The 15,836-nt window shown below is 42.9% G+C and overlaps 1 protein-coding gene across 2 annotated transcripts; it reads left to right on the top strand.

Annotated features, from left to right (window-relative positions):
- The first annotated feature begins 1,124 nt into the window (after positions 1 to 1,124).
- On the top strand, positions 1,125 to 14,371 carry myclb (MYCL proto-oncogene, bHLH transcription factor b). 2 transcript variants are annotated; one of them, XM_045709581.1, is made up of 4 exons: positions 1,125 to 1,585; positions 2,250 to 2,953; positions 11,416 to 12,241; positions 12,278 to 14,371. In XM_045709581.1, the coding sequence occupies exons 2-3, from the start codon at positions 2,302 to 2,304 to the stop codon at positions 12,216 to 12,218; spliced, it is 1,455 nt and encodes a 484-aa protein (XP_045565537.1). In that variant the 5' UTR covers positions 1,125 to 1,585; positions 2,250 to 2,301; the 3' UTR covers positions 12,219 to 12,241; positions 12,278 to 14,371. The 2 variants fall into 2 exon arrangements, with proteins under 2 accessions (XP_045565537.1, XP_045565536.1); XM_045709580.1 differs by having other exon boundaries at positions 11,416 to 14,370.
- Positions 14,372 to 15,836: the final 1,465 nt, after the last annotated feature.

Genomic DNA, 15,836 nt, shown 5'->3' with positions numbered 1-15,836 from the left:
CTGAGGAGGGATAGAGCCAGTAGATAATGGACTGACTGAGGGGGGGATAGAGCCAGTAGATAATGGGCTGACTGAGAGGGGGATAGAGCCAGTAGATAATGGACTGACTGAGAGGGGATAGATCCAATAGATAATGGGCTGACTGAATAAATAAATAAATAAATAAACCTACCATTAAAATTATAGACTGATAATTTCTTTGTCAGCGGGCAAACGTACAAAATCAGCAGGGGATCAAATACTTTTCCCCCCACTATATATATATATATATATATATATATAATGTTGAGTTTATATTGTTGTTCCGTATATAATACGCTCATTACTGATTCACAATCCACAATAGCCTACGAAGTATGATTTTAGGTGGAGAGAAGTAGCAGAACGAACAAACTTTATGGGTCTGTGTTTTTGTGAGTTAAAAGCACATACAGTATACCAGTTTCCACCATGCATGTGTGTTTCTGTCTGTCTGTGAGTTGACACCAGCTGTGTGTGTGTGTGTGTGTGTGTGTTTGTGTTTTGTGTGTTTGTCCATCAGCAGCTGTTGATCAGATATACTTGGCCTAGCAGAGCGCTTTGCTTTGCTTCCCTATCGACTGAGAGACAGTTGGGGGTCTTTTCACATCGTTAAGGCTGATATTGATCACATAGAAATAGTATGCTGTTTAGGACATCAGATACCGCAGCCATATGTCCGGTATAACACACACACACACACACACACACACACACACACACACACACACACACACACACACACACACACACACACACACACACACACACAGACACACAGACACACAGACACAGAGACAGAGACACAGACACAGACACACAAATACACACACACATACACACACATACACACAAGCAATAAGATAGTGAGTGGACACACTTGTATTATTGCAACATATGCAAAGTCCTACCCTTGTTTAGGTGAAATGCGGCCCATGTCATGGTTATAATAATCTCTGTCTTATAACGAACTACCTGTTATCCAATTGGGTCCCATTTGTGATTTTGACGGCGTTGGAAAAGGCCTCCTTGGAAATGATTGTGTCCCTTTAAACGGTAGGCGTAGCCTTCTCACTCTCCAACGCCTCTTATGTAAATCACAGCTTCTCCTTCTTCCGGTGATCTGGTGCAGCAGTCAGCTTGTATCCAGAACTAACTCTATCCAAGTCACGGCTTGTGGGAAGTATAAGCCTAGTAGTCTACTTTCTCATACACTTTAGTGCGCAGGAATCAAATAGTGAGCATTCAACTGGAAGCAACAGCTAATTATATCGAGAGTCATTTAGTTTCGCGGTGTTGGTTAGACTACTCATTATAGGAATTAAGGAAGAAGACGCAAGACGCTCCTTACATTTCACCAGCGCGTAAAGGACAACATTTAGTTATTTTCCCCCCCTTGCCTGGACGGAAGACTAACGCCCACTAATAGAAGACAGCCTCCATCGCAGTGTTTCGGAAGTTTGACTTGTAAATACGACTGTTGTGGTCATTTTATTTAGGCTAGATTTATTTCCTCTCTTCCTTGTCAATGCTTTGTGAGAACGGCTGGTTGTCTACCGTAAAAACGGTGAGTGTTGTTTTGAAGATGTTTACCAACTTTTTAATTTTTATTGCGTTATTTGGGATTTTTTTTTATCGGTTTGGCCACAATTTTAAAGGGGGGGGGGGCATATTTATATCCTAGTAGCCCCAAATTCTACTGTGAATCTATTTCACCGGTGTATTAGGTAATGCAACTATGTTGGGACACGGAGTTGTTTAGTTCCGTGTACACTGTTGCGAGGCGATGGCGGTAACAATCATTTGCGAGGTTGTTGTAGCCTGTTATTTATTTTTCTTCTACTTCGGTGCAGTTATTAAAGGTTGTTCACGGGGTAATTGGTTGCAATATAATTACCGAATCTAGGACCAAATAGCCATTTCAACACTTTTTTTTCAAGAAAGCATAAGTCACTTGACATGTTCTATACAATTAGAAATCTATATAAAAGGACAGTGTTTTAATAATAAATCGTGATAACTCACATTTCCTTATTTGAGAAGTATTTTTTTTTCTTCCCCCACTAGGTATTAACAGATGTAAAATAGCCAGAAACACAATAGTTGTATCATAACAGAATAATGTGTTTATCACAAGTGTAACGTGCTAGGCTGATTCCCAGTACTCTCTGTCTCTCTCTCTCTCTGTTCTCTCTCTCTCTCTCTCTCTCTCTCTCTGTCTGTGTCCCCAGTAAGGCTATTGATAACGGAGATAACGGAGAAGTGTACTGCCCTGACCTCTAGATGCCGGGTATAAACTCCACCACCGCTCCTCGCTATGAGTCAGGCTGGGAGATGGAGTACGACCGTTATCAACATTACTTCTACGACGACCACGATCCGGACGAGGATTTCTTTAAATCCACTGCGCCCAGCGAGGACATATGGAAGAAATTCGAGCTAGTACCGACTCCGCCCATGTCCCCTATCCGGACGTTGGAGGGGGCAGCCGGGTTCGGGATGGTCTGCCCTTCGCTGGGGGACAAACTCGAGTGGGTGTCTCAGTTTTTGGGTCAAGATGACGACCAGGATGTGCCGTGTAAACTCAGTTCCGCCGACGAGGCTTTGGGTAACCTGAGCTCCATTATCATCCAGGATTGCATGTGGAGTAGCTTTTCGGCAGGTAAACAGCTGGAGAAAGTTGTCGGGGAGCGACACGCTTCCTGTCCCGGGTCGGGGTTGACCAAACCGGCCCCGCAGCAGGTGGGAGCTGGCATCAACACCCCCGGGAGGGCGCAGTGTGTGACGATGCCCATGGACACGGCTGTTCCGGTTCACAGTAGCTTGGCAACGGATTGCGTGGACCCGGCTGCTGTTCTCACCTTCCCCCTGACCGGGGGACCGTTCAAAAAACCTACGGTGTCCTCCGGTTCGGAATCCCCCACAGACTCATCAGGTACGTCAACATTGGCCCGTTAAACTGACTATATATGAAGGTCCTTTTTATTTTTATTTATTTTTTATTTCACCTTTATTTAACCAGGTAGGCAAGTTGAGAACAAGTTCTCATTTACAATTGCGACCTGGCCAAGATAAAGCAAAGCAGTTCGACAACATACAAAAACACAGAGTTACACGTGGAGTAAAACAACATACAATCAATGATGCAGTAGAAAAAAAATAATAATAATAATAAGACTATATACAATGTGAACAAATGATGTGAGATAAGGGAGGTAAAGGCAAAAAAATGCCATGGTGGCAAAGTAAATAAAGTATAGCAAGAAAAACACTGGAATGGTAGATTTGTAGTTTGAAGAAAGTTCAGAGATAAAATAAAATATAAATAATATGGTGCAAAGGAGCAAAATAAATAAAAAAAAATAAATACAGTAGGGGAAGAGGTAGTAGTTTGGGCTAAATTATAGATGGGCTATGTACAGGTGCAGTGATCTGTGATCTTTTACTGTCATGAGTCAGGAACTCTGGATGCTGACAATTTGCTATAGTTAACATACTGGCCAATAAGCAACAACCTGGTCTCAGAGCATTTCGTATAATTTTGTATGTAAATCTGAAACAATCCATTTAGTATGTTATGTTTTGTGTGATGTATTAGAATGTATTCATCTGTGAATGTCCATCACCCATTTCATATAATATGACAATTCGTATATGTTACAAATTTGCAAAATGTACAATATGTTACAAATTTGCAAATATTATATGAATTTTAGCTAGGTGGTTAAGGTTATCTAGGCTGTTTTTTATTTTTTAAGAACAGTTAAGAACATATTCTTATTTTACAATGATGGCCTATCGGGGAACAGTTGGTTAACTGCCTTCTTCAGGGGCAGAATGACAGATTTTTACCTTGTCAGCTCAGGGATTCGATAGGGTTCCATAGGGCTCAGGTCTAAAGTAGTGCACTATATAGGGGATAGGGTTCCATAGGGCTCAGGTCTAAAGTAGTGCACTATATAGGGGATAGGGTTCCATAGGGCTCTGGTCTAAAGTAGTGCACTATATAGGGAATAGGGTTCCATAGGGCTCTGGTCTAAAGTAGTGCACTACTTTAGGGAATAGGGTTCTATAGGGCTCAGGTCTAAAGTAGTGCACTATATAGGGGATAGGGTTCCATAGGGCTCTGGTCTAAATTAGTGCACTATATAGGGAACAGGGTTCCATAGGGCTCAGGTCTAAAGTAGTGCACTATATAGGGGATAGGGTTCCATAGGGCTCTGGTCTAAAGTAGTGCACTATATAGGGAATAGGGTTCCATAGGGGTCTGGTCTAAAGTAGTGCACTATATAGGGACTAGGGTTCCATTTGGGAAACAGCCAGAGAGCATTAGTCCCACTAGTTCCTTGGAGTCTAGTCAGTGAGGTTGGAGCTGAAATCAGATGTATATGATTTTAAATGAATCCCCAGTGTTAAACATCCACATTTGACACAAGCCTAAGATATTTCTACATATTGGAATAGCTGAAGTTGTTACAAACAACAATATCTCCAAAGATTATTCTTGTATAGTGAATGGCTATAGTGAAATGGTTACAGCACGTGGCTTCAATGCTCGGTCTTGTTGCAAATTGAATGATTGTTGGGGGGGGGGGGGAGAGAAACTGTGATAAAACCAGTGATTTGCTCGGAGACTGAGGTCCCTTGTTATTACTCAGAATGTGAGAACACTAGCCTCATATCATTCTGTCTCCCCCCCCACACACACCATCCCCACACCACCACGCGACTGAAATGAATAACCTGAGAGAGAGAGAGGGAGAGACTTTCCACTGAGCGTGAGGTATGCACTGATTGTGTGTCATACCCATCAGGTCATAGGATGTCATAGTAATTTGGGCTTTTCATCTGGTAGAATTGAGGGAGAGACACAAGACCCACTTGTGTTTGACAGCAGCTGATAATCCGATATGGTGATGCCTTGTACCAAAATCAACTAATGGCGGGAATCAACACAGTTGTGCATTTGATGACGCCTTCTCGTCATGAATGAGCCTAGTATGGGGTGGATTAGATTTTACTGAATAGTATATTCAAAATAGTACCCAGTTTGTAGTACCCAGTCTGTAATATGAGTAGTACCCAGTATGTAGTATGAGTAGTACCCAGTATGTAGTATCCAGTATGTAGTATGAGTAGTACCGAGTATGTAGTATGAGTAGTACCGAGTATGTAGTATGAGTAGTACCCAGTATGAGTAGTACGTAGTATGAGTAGTACCCAGTATGTAGTATGAGTAGTACCCAGTATGTAGTATGAGTAGTACCCAGTATGTAGTATGAGTAGTACCCAGTATGTAGTATGAGTAGTATGAGTAGTACCCAGTATGTAGTATGAGTAGTACGTAGTATGAGTAGTACGTAGTATGAGTAGTACGTAGTATGAGTAGTACGTAGTACCCAGTATGTAGTATGAGTAGTACCCAGTACGTAGTACCCAGTATGTAGTATGAGTAGTACCCAGTATGTAGTATCCAGTATGTAGTATGAGTAGTACCCAGTATGTAGTTTTAGTGTGCTTTTAACTATATTATATTTATTTTTATATATTTTTTATTTTACCCTCTTTTTTTCTCTCCAATTTCGTAGTATCCAATTGGTAGTTATTGTCTTGTCCCATCGCTGCAACTCCCGTACGGACTTGGGAGAGGTGAAGGTCGAGAGCCAGGCGTCCTCCAAAACAAGACCCAACCAAGCCGCACTGCTTCTTGACACAATGCTCGCTTAACCCAGAAGCCAGCCGCACCAATGTGTCGGAGGAAACACCGTACACCTTGTGACGGTGTCGGAGTGCACGGCCCGCCACAGGGGTCGCTAGTATGCGATGGGACAAGGATATCCCTGCCGGCAAAACCCTCCCCTAACCCGGACGACGCTAGGCCAATTGTGCGCCGCCCCATGGGTCTCCTGGTTGCGGCTGGCTGCGACAGAGCCTGAACTCGAAGCCAGAATCTCTAGTGGCACAGCTAGCACTGCGATGCAGTGCCTTAGACTACTGCGCCACTCGGGAGGCCTTCAGCAAGCTTACCGGTACACACTTTCCCTGAAATAAAGTACACAAGGGACCGAACATAATTTATAATAAGGAGAACATCAGACCTCCTCTGAAATGAAAATGGATGACCCTCCCTTCAGCCAAATATAATTTACCTAACCCCTCCCTGAAAGCTGAAAAAAATAGTGACTCTCCCTATACCCACTTTGTTTAATTATTATTTTGGATAGCAGAAAAACATGTCCACCGTTTACCCTCACTTCTAGGACAGACCAGAGCCTTAGATATGCAGTTTTACAAAGTGTTATTCGTCCTGTAACTATTACATGGCAACACAGGAATTTTGATCGAGCACATGGCTACGGGCCAGAAAGTTGTGGGACCACCACGGACAAGAGTAGGGGTGAAAATATCCCCTTTATAGTAAAAGCATTGCATGAAACCATCATCATATTTGCAGGTTCGAGAGAAGAAAAAAAAAATGCCTTTCATAAACATTTTCATGCAATTCTACGTCATTTTACATGTTAGCAGAATCGTTTTAAATTAATACTACACAAATAACCAAAATTACAGGCTAAGAATGGGCAGGTTAAATAAAGGAATTGTTCTCAACCAGCCTACCTGGTTAAATAAAGGAATTGTTCTCAACCAGCCTACCTGGTTAAATAAAGGAATTGTTCTCAACCAGCCTACCTGGTTAAATAAAGGAATTGTTCTCAACCAGCCTACCTGGTTAAATAAAGGACTTGAAATAACATAAATAAATCCCGGAGCTACAGTCTGACTCTAGGCTCCGCCCACTGTGACGGGCAGCAAATAACGAAGAAGCTCATGTCCATCCTCAGACTCAAGTGCCACGCCCTCTTCCTGGACTTTAAAGTGAGTCGACGGCTCTGCTATAGGCTATGACCACCTGTCAATCAACTGTCTGTCCACTCTCTCCACACCTACATGAAATGCCTATGTGTTCATCTTATCATAATTCTTCAAGGCCACATCCTGTTTGCACGTAACTACATCTGAGATTTCATTAGGAATCCCAGCATGGTACTTTAGGCTTCCTAGTGGTTAGAGCGTTGGGCCAGTAACCGCAAGGTTTCTGGATCGAATCCCCGAGCTGACAAGGTTCAAAATCTGTCGTTTTACCCCTGAGCGAGGCAATTAACCCACTGTTCCCCGGGCGCTGACGACGTGGATGGCGATTTTTTTTATTTTTTATTTTTTGTTACATTTTTAATTTTTTTTTTTTTTAAGTCAGCCCCCGCACCTCTCTGATTCAGAGGGGTTGGGTTAAATGTGGAAGACACATTTCAGTTGAAGGCATCCAGTTGACAACTGACTAGGTATCTCCTCCCCCCCCCCCTTTCCCTTTCCACTCCAGACAGAGTAGGCCGACCTACGCAGAAAATTGAAAGCTTTAACCTCTATGTGACCGGCGGGACGAATTCGTCCCACCTACGTAACATCCACTGCCAGCCTGTGGCGTGATTTTCAAAATCTTCAAAATCCTATTACTTCAATTTCTCAAACATATGACTATTTTACAGCCATTTAAAGATAAGACTCTCGTTAATCTAACCACACTGTCCGATTTCAAAAAGGCTTTACAACGAAAGCAAAACATTAGATTATGTCAGCAGAGTACCAAGCCAGAAATAATCAGACACCCATTTTTCAAGCCAGCATATAATGTCACCAAAACCCAGAAGACAGCTAAATGCAGCACTCACCTTTGATGATCTTCATCAGATGACAACCCTAGGACATTATGTTATACAATACATGCATGTTTTGTTCAATCAAGTTCATATTTATATCAAAAACCAGCTTTTTACATTAGCATGTGACGTTCAGAACTAGCATACCCCCGCAAACTTACGGGAATTCGCTAACATTTGACTAAATTACTCACGATAAACGTTCACAAAAAGCATAACAATTATTTTAAGAATTATAGATACAGACCTCCTCTATGCACTCGATATGTCCGATTTTAAAATAGCTTTTTGGTGAAAGCACATTTTGCAATATTCTAAGTATATAGCCCAGGCATCACGGGCTAGCTATTTAGACATCCGGCAAGTTTAGCACTCACCATAATCATATTTACTATTATAAAAATGTCATTACCTTTTGTTGTCTTCGTCAGAATGCACACCCAGGACGTCTACTTCAATAACAAATGTTGGTTTGGTCCAAAATAATCCATCGTTATATCCGAATAGCGGCGTTTTGTTTGTGCGTTCCAGACACTATCCGAAATAGTAAAGAAGTGTCGCGCGCTTGGCGCAATTCCTGACAATAAAATTCAAAGTATTCAATTGCCGTACGTCGAAGCATGTCAACCGCTGTTTAAAATCAATTTTTACGTCATTTTTCTCGTAGAAAAGCGGTAAAATTCCGACAGGGAATCTCCTTTTCGGCAAACAGAGGAAAAAATCCCAAAGGCGGGGGCGGTCGGGGTCACGCGCATAAGCTAGTGTCTCTTGATGGGCCACTTGAGAAAGGCGATAATGTGTTTCAGCCTGGGGCTGGAATGACGACATTCTCTTTTTCCCGGGCTATGAGAGCCTATGGACGACGTGGGAAGTGTCACGTTAGAGCAGAGATCCTTAGTAAATGATAGAGATGGCAAAGAAGTTCCAGAAATGGTCAGACAGGCCACTTCCTGTAAAGGAATCTCTCAGGTTTTGACCTGCCATTTGAGTTCTGTTATACTCACAGACACCATTCAAACAGTTTTAGAAAATTTAGGGTGTTTTCTATCCATATGTAATAAGTATATGCATATTCTAGTTACTGAGTAGGAGTGGTAACCAGATTAAATCGGGTATGTTTTTTATCCAGCCGTGTCAATGCTGCCCCCTAGCCCTAACAGGTTAACTGCTGTCTACTCTTCTTCTTCTATGGCTTATCCCAACGGGAGAAGGTCACAAGCGTTTCCCTAAAAGCTGTCTGGGTTTAAAACATCTTCTATTGTACAGAACGTTAATCGTTTAATGGAACTGATAGTGACAGAATTAGATAACCTCCCAAGTAAAGTCATCTTTTGTCTCCTTCACTGTACAAGGTTGTAGCTCAGCTTCAGAATGTGAAAGAAACAAAACAATGATATCTCCATGTGCATCGGTGTCACGTCTTTCCCAGGTATTTTACAGCTCGTTTCTAGCATAAAGCATCGTGGACCAAAGCACTGTTTTATAGATCACTTTACAGTGTATATAATCAGATCCCTTCAGAATCTATAGGCTATGGGTCATTTGATTAAGACCACACTGAATAGCCGATACTTTATCGTGCACCCTGCAGAGAATCAGAGATGAGGGGTGGCATTAGGTATATTACCGTTCAAAAGTTTGGGGTCACTTAGAAATGTCCTAGTTTTCCATGAAAACAGACATGAAATGAGTTGCAAAATGAATAGGAAATATAGTCAAGACGTTGACAAGTTTATAAATAATTATTTTTAATTGAAATTAATAATTGTTCTTCAAACTTTGCTTTCGTCAAAGAATCCTCCATTTGCAGCAATTACAGCCTTGTAGACCTTTGGCATTCTAGTTGTCAATTTGTTGAGGTAATCTGAAGAGATTTCACCCCAATGCTTCCTGAAGCATCTCCCACAAGTTGGATTGGCTTGATGGGCACTTCTTACGTCCCATACGGTCAAGCTGCTCCCACAACAGCTCAATAGGGTTGAGATCCGGTGACTGTGTTGGCCACTCCATTAGAGACAGAATACCAGCTGACTGCTTCTTCCCTAAATAGTTATTGCATAGTTTGGAGCTGTGCTTTGGGTCATTGTCCTGTTGTAGAAGGAAATTGGCTCCAATTAAGCGCCGTCCACAGGGTATGGCGTGGCGTTTCAAAATGGAGTTATAGCCTTCCTTCTTCAAGATCCCTTTTACCCTGTACAAATCTCCCACTTTACCACCACCAAAGCACCCCGAGACCATCACATTGCCTCCACCATGCTTGACAGATGGCATCAAGCACTCCTCCAACATCTTTTCATTTTTTCTGTCTCACAAATGTTCTTCTTTGTGATCTGAACACCTCAAATGTAGATTTGTCTGTCCATAACACTTTTTTTTCCAGTCTTCCTCTGTCCAGTGTCTGTGTTCTTTTGCCCATCTTAATTTTGTAATTTTATTGTCCAGTCTGAGATATGGCTTTTTCTTTGCAACTCTGCCTAGAAGGCCAGCATTCCGGAGTCGCCTCTTCACTGTTGACGTTGAAACTGGTGTTTTGTGGGTACTATTTAATGAAGCTGCCAGTTGAGGACTTGTGAGGTGTCTGTTCCTCAAACTAGACACTAATGTACTTGTCCTCTTGCTCAATTGTGCACCGGGGCCTCCCACTCCTCTTTCTATTCTGGTTAGGGCCAGTTTGTGCTGTTCTCTGAAGGGAGTAGTACACATCATTGTACGAGATCTTCAGTTTCTTGGCAATTTCTCACATGGAATAACCTTCATTTCTCAGAACAAGAATAGACAGATGAGTTTCAGGAGAAAGGTCTTTGTTTCTAGTCATTTTGAGCCTGTAATCGAACCCACATATGCTGATGCTCCAGATACTCAACTAGTCTAAAGAAGAACAGTTTTATTGCTTCTTTAATCAGGACAACAGTTTTCAGCTGTGCTAACATAATTGCAAAAGGGTTTTCTAATGATCAATTAGCCTTTTAAAATGATAAACTTGGATTAGCTTACACAATGTGCCATTGGAACACAGGAGTGATGGTTGCTGATAATGGGCCTCTGTACGCCTATGTAGATATTCCATAAAAAATGTACCGTTTCCAGCTACAGTAGTCATTTACAACATTAACCATGTCTACACTGTTATTTCTTATAAATGTTATGTTATTTTAAATGGACAAAAAATGTGCTTCTCTTTCAAAAACAAGGACATTCTAAGTGACCCCAACCTTTTGTCTACACTGTATTTCTTATAAATGTTATGTTATTTTAAATGGACAAAAAATGTGCTTCTTTCAAAAACAAGGACATTCTAAGTGACCCCAACCTTTTGTTTGTCTGTCTGTCTGTCTGTCTGTCTAAGAAACTAATTCTAAAACACCGAAATATTGACTTTACTCCTTTCTTTTCCCTCCCCAATTTCATGGTATCGAATTGGTAGTCTTGTCAAAATACTAAACCCTCCCAAGTTCATTTTATACCTTTTTGAATTTCCTGTTAGTGTTTATTGTTGAATATAGAAGGGTAAATAAAGTGATTTTTATAAAGGATCGAGTGAATAAATGTCATAGTTGATTTATCTTATCAACTACTATCTTTGTAGTAGTTGATTATCTTTGTTTAAGATGTTTTTCTTTGTTTGTTTTTGTTTGTTTGTTTGCATTGCTCTGGTCACTAACCTTCTCTATTGCTTCTCCAGATGATGAATCTAGTGATGATGATGATGAGGAGGAGGATGAAGAGGAGATTGATGTGGTGACTGTGGAACACAAGCAGTACAAGTCCCGGCGGCTGGCCAACGGCGGGCTGAACGGGCGGACGCCGGTGACCATTATGGTTGGAGCAGACCCTGTGGACCCGTGTATGAAACATTTCCACATCTCTATCCACCAACAGCAGCATAACTACGCAGCGCCTTCCCCCGACACACACAAACATCCCGAGCCCCCCAGGAAGAGGGTCCGACACGAGCCCCCAAACTCTTCTCATAACTTCTCAAACTCATCTCACCCCCAGCCACACCCAGGCCCCGCCTCAACCAATCAGTACTCTGAGAGCAAATCGCCTCACGTCGCAGTAGCAACGGCCAGTTTGGAGTCACCTGATGCCAACGCACTCATCCTTGCCTCCTCCCCCTCGAACTCTCCCCCATCCTCCTCCTCCTCCCACCACCTCTCCCCCTTGAAGTCCTTCTCCCACTGCTCCCACCCCTGCAGCCCCCAGTCCTCCGACTGTGAGGACACGGACAAACGCAAGACTCACAACTTCCTGGAACGTAAACGGCGCAACGACCTGCGCTCTCGTTTCCTGGCGCTGCGGGACAACATCCCTGGCTTGGCAGAGTGCCCCAAGACGCCCAAGGTGGCCATCCTGACACGTGCCACAGAGTACCTGGCGCAGCTGCATTCTAGCGAGCGCCAGCGGGCACAGGAGAAACGTCAGCTGAAGGCCAGACAGCAGCAGCTACTCCGCAGGTTGGCACAGCTCAAGCAATGCCCCTGAACTCACTGACTGACTGACTGGCAGGCTGGCAAAGCTCAAACAACGCCCCTAAAGTGACTGGCTGGCACAGCTCAAACAACATCCCTGAACGGACTGGCATACTGACTGGCAGCGACCTCTAGTCGACAGAAACCAGGACTGAATGAAAACCAACTCTCACTATCAGGCTGGCAGGGAGAGAAGCCCAAGTAGTATGCTTTGCTCAACCCAATATTATAAACCAGGACTGAGTCAAAACCAGGGATGGATCTCAACCCAATATTATAAACCAGGACTGAGTCAAAACCAGGGATGGATCTCAACCCTATATTATAAACCAGGACTGAGTCAAAACCAGGGATGGATCTCAACCCTATATTATAAACCAGGACTGAGTCAAAACCAGGGATGGATCTCAACCCTATATTATAAATCAGGACTGAGTCAAAACCAGGGATGGATCTCAACCCAATATTATAAACCAGGACTGAGTCAAAACCAGGGATGGATCTCAACCCTATATCATAAACCAGGACAGAGTCAAAACCAGGGATGGATCTCAACCCTATATCATAAACCAGGACAGAGTCAAAACCAGGGATGGATCTCAACCCTATATTATTAAACCAGGACTGAGTCAAAACCAGGGATGGATCAGAGAGGATTTTCTTGCTCTTGTTGCCCCAATCCCAAATGGATCCCTTTGCCCCTATTCTTAGGAAAGTGGTTCAAGATCTGCAAGGACAATAACGATCAAGGGAAATGACATAATGGGTAGTGTTGGGATGGGGTTGTGAACTCCCAGACACACAGGATGGGATTAAGGAGCAAAGACCCAAACGTTCACTTTGTGGGGAGTGGGTTATAATGTGGTGTTATGGTTATTTCTGTTTGCACATTTGCTTCAGTGATTGACAGAGCAATCATCTCGTCAGGAAGGACAGTAACCTGATTGGGGGGGGGGGGGATTCTGGGCTGGCATTTTATCTCCCTGTTATATCTACCAGATTTAATAAAGTATGTAAATATTTAATGTTAATTCATGTTTCCCGATAGGAAGACTATTTGTTGACGAGAAGATATCATGCCATGTAGGCAGTGTGAGATTTGATCGTATGCATGTGTGTAAAGATTATCCATCGCTACAGCAACAACGGCTCAGATTTAGTTGATGTTGACATGAGAACATCTTGAAATATAATCCTAAACTAAATACATTTTTGATCAGCTCTGAAACTCAACAATATATTTATACTTTCAGTGCCATTTTGAAACCAGTCAGTGACTAATGGATTTTTTTTTCTTCTATTGATCAAAATGTTAGCCATTGCAAACAATGTCAGTTTATTTGAAACTGACAGGAAATGGAACATCTGCTTGTGTATCTTAACGTTGTTCTTATAATATTTGCCACCCGTGCATCTTATTTCCTGTTACTGTCTAAGACTGTATGGTATCATGAGTGGATCCATCGATTTGTGCATTATGTCCACATCAGCCTGGCAATGTACATAGACTGTCGTGTGTGTGTGCATGTCTCGCTGTGTGTTGGTATCTCACTGTGTGTTACATACTAGTATCCTTCTGTACAGTCCCTAATGAACCAAAACCAGAGCTTTCAGATTTCGTCCTATTTTCTTTCCTGTTTCCTGACACTGGCTTAACTCAAATCTCAAAATGATTATATTTTTGTTAGTAAAAAAAAAAAGGTTAAATAAATAAATATTCAAATAATAACACTATTGAAACGTTACTTTGATCACACTTGCCACTTTGTGACGCTGTGCCTGTTTTCTTTACAGTAATCATTTTGTTTCTTGTTGATTTGTACAAAAGTTCAGAGTTTTGTACTATATTTTCCTACAGTTTTTTTTTTTTTGTGAGCTGACGTGGTTGGTATGGCTGTTATGTGCTGCCCCTCCCTCTCTCTCTCCCCCCCCCCCCCATCTCTTTCAACCCTCCCTGCTCAAACTAATCATTATCTAGCCAGCACTTTCTAAAATCTCACAATAGGGCACCTAAGAAAATGTAGTTCTTAAAGGCCTTGGTCGGTTGGCCTCAAGTGAACCCACTGTCTCAGCCTCTCTCTCTCTCAGCCTCTCTCTCTCTCTCAGCCTCTCTCTCTCTCTCAGCCTCTCTCTCTCTCTCAGCCTCTCTCTCTCTCTCAGCCTCTCTCTCTCTCTCTCTCAGCCTCTCTCTCTCTCAGCCTCTCTCTCTCTCTCTCAGCCTCTCTCTCTCTCTCTCTCTCTCTCTCTCTCTCTCAGCCTCTCTCTCTCTCTCTCTCAGCCTCTCTCTCTCTCTCAGCCTCTCTCTCTCTCTCTCTCTCTCTCTCTCCCCCCCCCCCCCAGTGAACCCACTGTCTCAGCCCTATCCCCACCAGCTGTATCACAGGATGTCACTGGGGGTGATTAGTTGAAGCCAACAGAGAAACTCAACAGAGAAACTCTGAAACTACGGGTCACGTCCCAAATGGTTCCCTGTATAGTAATCTACTACTGACTAGAACCCTATGGGTCCTAATCCCTATGGGCCCTGGGCAAAAAATATTGTACTATGTAGAGAATAGGGTGCCATAGGAGATGGGCACTCATCCTGTAGTGTAACAGACTTGATGTCTTTTTAATATAACCTACTCAGTGGCCTGTCATCATCCTTGTTAACTAGAGAGAGATCTCAGGATTACCTCGGTAGGAGCGCTGATCTAGGATCAGTTTTGGCATATAGATAAAACCATAATAAGATTAGAAATGGGCAGATCCCAGATCAGCACTCCTACTCTCAGATGCTTTGTGGATACGGGCCCAGGGAGCTAGAGGTTCAGATTGGGTGGCAATTTTATTATTTTATTTTTTGGCAGCCTGGTTTCAGAAGGTGAGCTGCTACTAATGTTAACCCTGAAAGCTTGGATTACTCCCTCTGCCTCCCACAGAGTAGAGAGTGGGAGAGGGCGAGCGTAGAGAGGAACGATGGAGAGGGTGAGATAGTAGGGGAAAGAGCAGTTGGGGGGGGGGGGGGAAGAGTAGGAAGGGAGAGCAAAACTAGAGTATCTCTTCACTTTCACTACTTTCTCCATCTGTTCTTTCAGCACATACCACCACCACCAGTAGCCTGTTTCTCTCTTTTGTAAGGCAAGGTCTATTAGCGCCGCCTCAGGATTGGCTGTAGCCCATTGGAGTTTTGATTTGATTTGTCACTGGTCTCTGCGTTAGACACAGTCATTTTTGGCAGTGGGCCATAAAAACGCTTCACTCTGGGAATTCTAATATGGTGGCAGGCAGCCTCGTCTCAAGCACTTTGTTTTCAGTACCTCAAGCCTATATGTACAGAGAGAATCAGACAAATGTAATAAATTCAAAACATCACCTCAGTCTCTTTTTTTGTCTAGCCTGTTTTCCTGTTAATATATGCTGACAATGACAATATCAAAGGAATGTTCTGGAATCATTCACACCACAGGAAGTTGGTGGCATCTTAATTGGGGAGCACAGGCTCAGACATGTGGGAAGACCTATTTTTCTTGCTAGTGTTTTCCTGAAGTAAGCTTTGACTGTTAGTAGGGCACTAGGCTTACTGCTTCACTTTGCAGGGTTGAGGGGGGAAAACAAGCTATTTTCAGAGGAGAGGTGTGTCCGTGTACTT

Source organism: Salmo salar, chromosome ssa27 (assembly GCF_905237065.1).
Source record: "Salmo salar chromosome ssa27, Ssal_v3.1, whole genome shotgun sequence".
Lineage (NCBI taxonomy): Eukaryota > Metazoa > Chordata > Actinopteri > Salmoniformes > Salmonidae > Salmo > Salmo salar.
Note: the sequence above shows the minus strand (reverse complement) of the source record. Positions and strands in the feature narration are given on the sequence as shown.

Bases quoted from the DNA above. Each gene is read 5' to 3' on its own strand.
- myclb (XM_045709581.1), top strand. From the start codon at position 2,302: ATGCCGGGTATAAACTCCACCACCGCTCCTCGCTATGAGTCAGGCTGG. The intron at 2,954-11,415 runs GTACGTCAACAT...TTGCTTCTCCAG, and splicing joins ATCCCCCACAGACTCATCAG to ATGATGAATCTAGTGATGAT.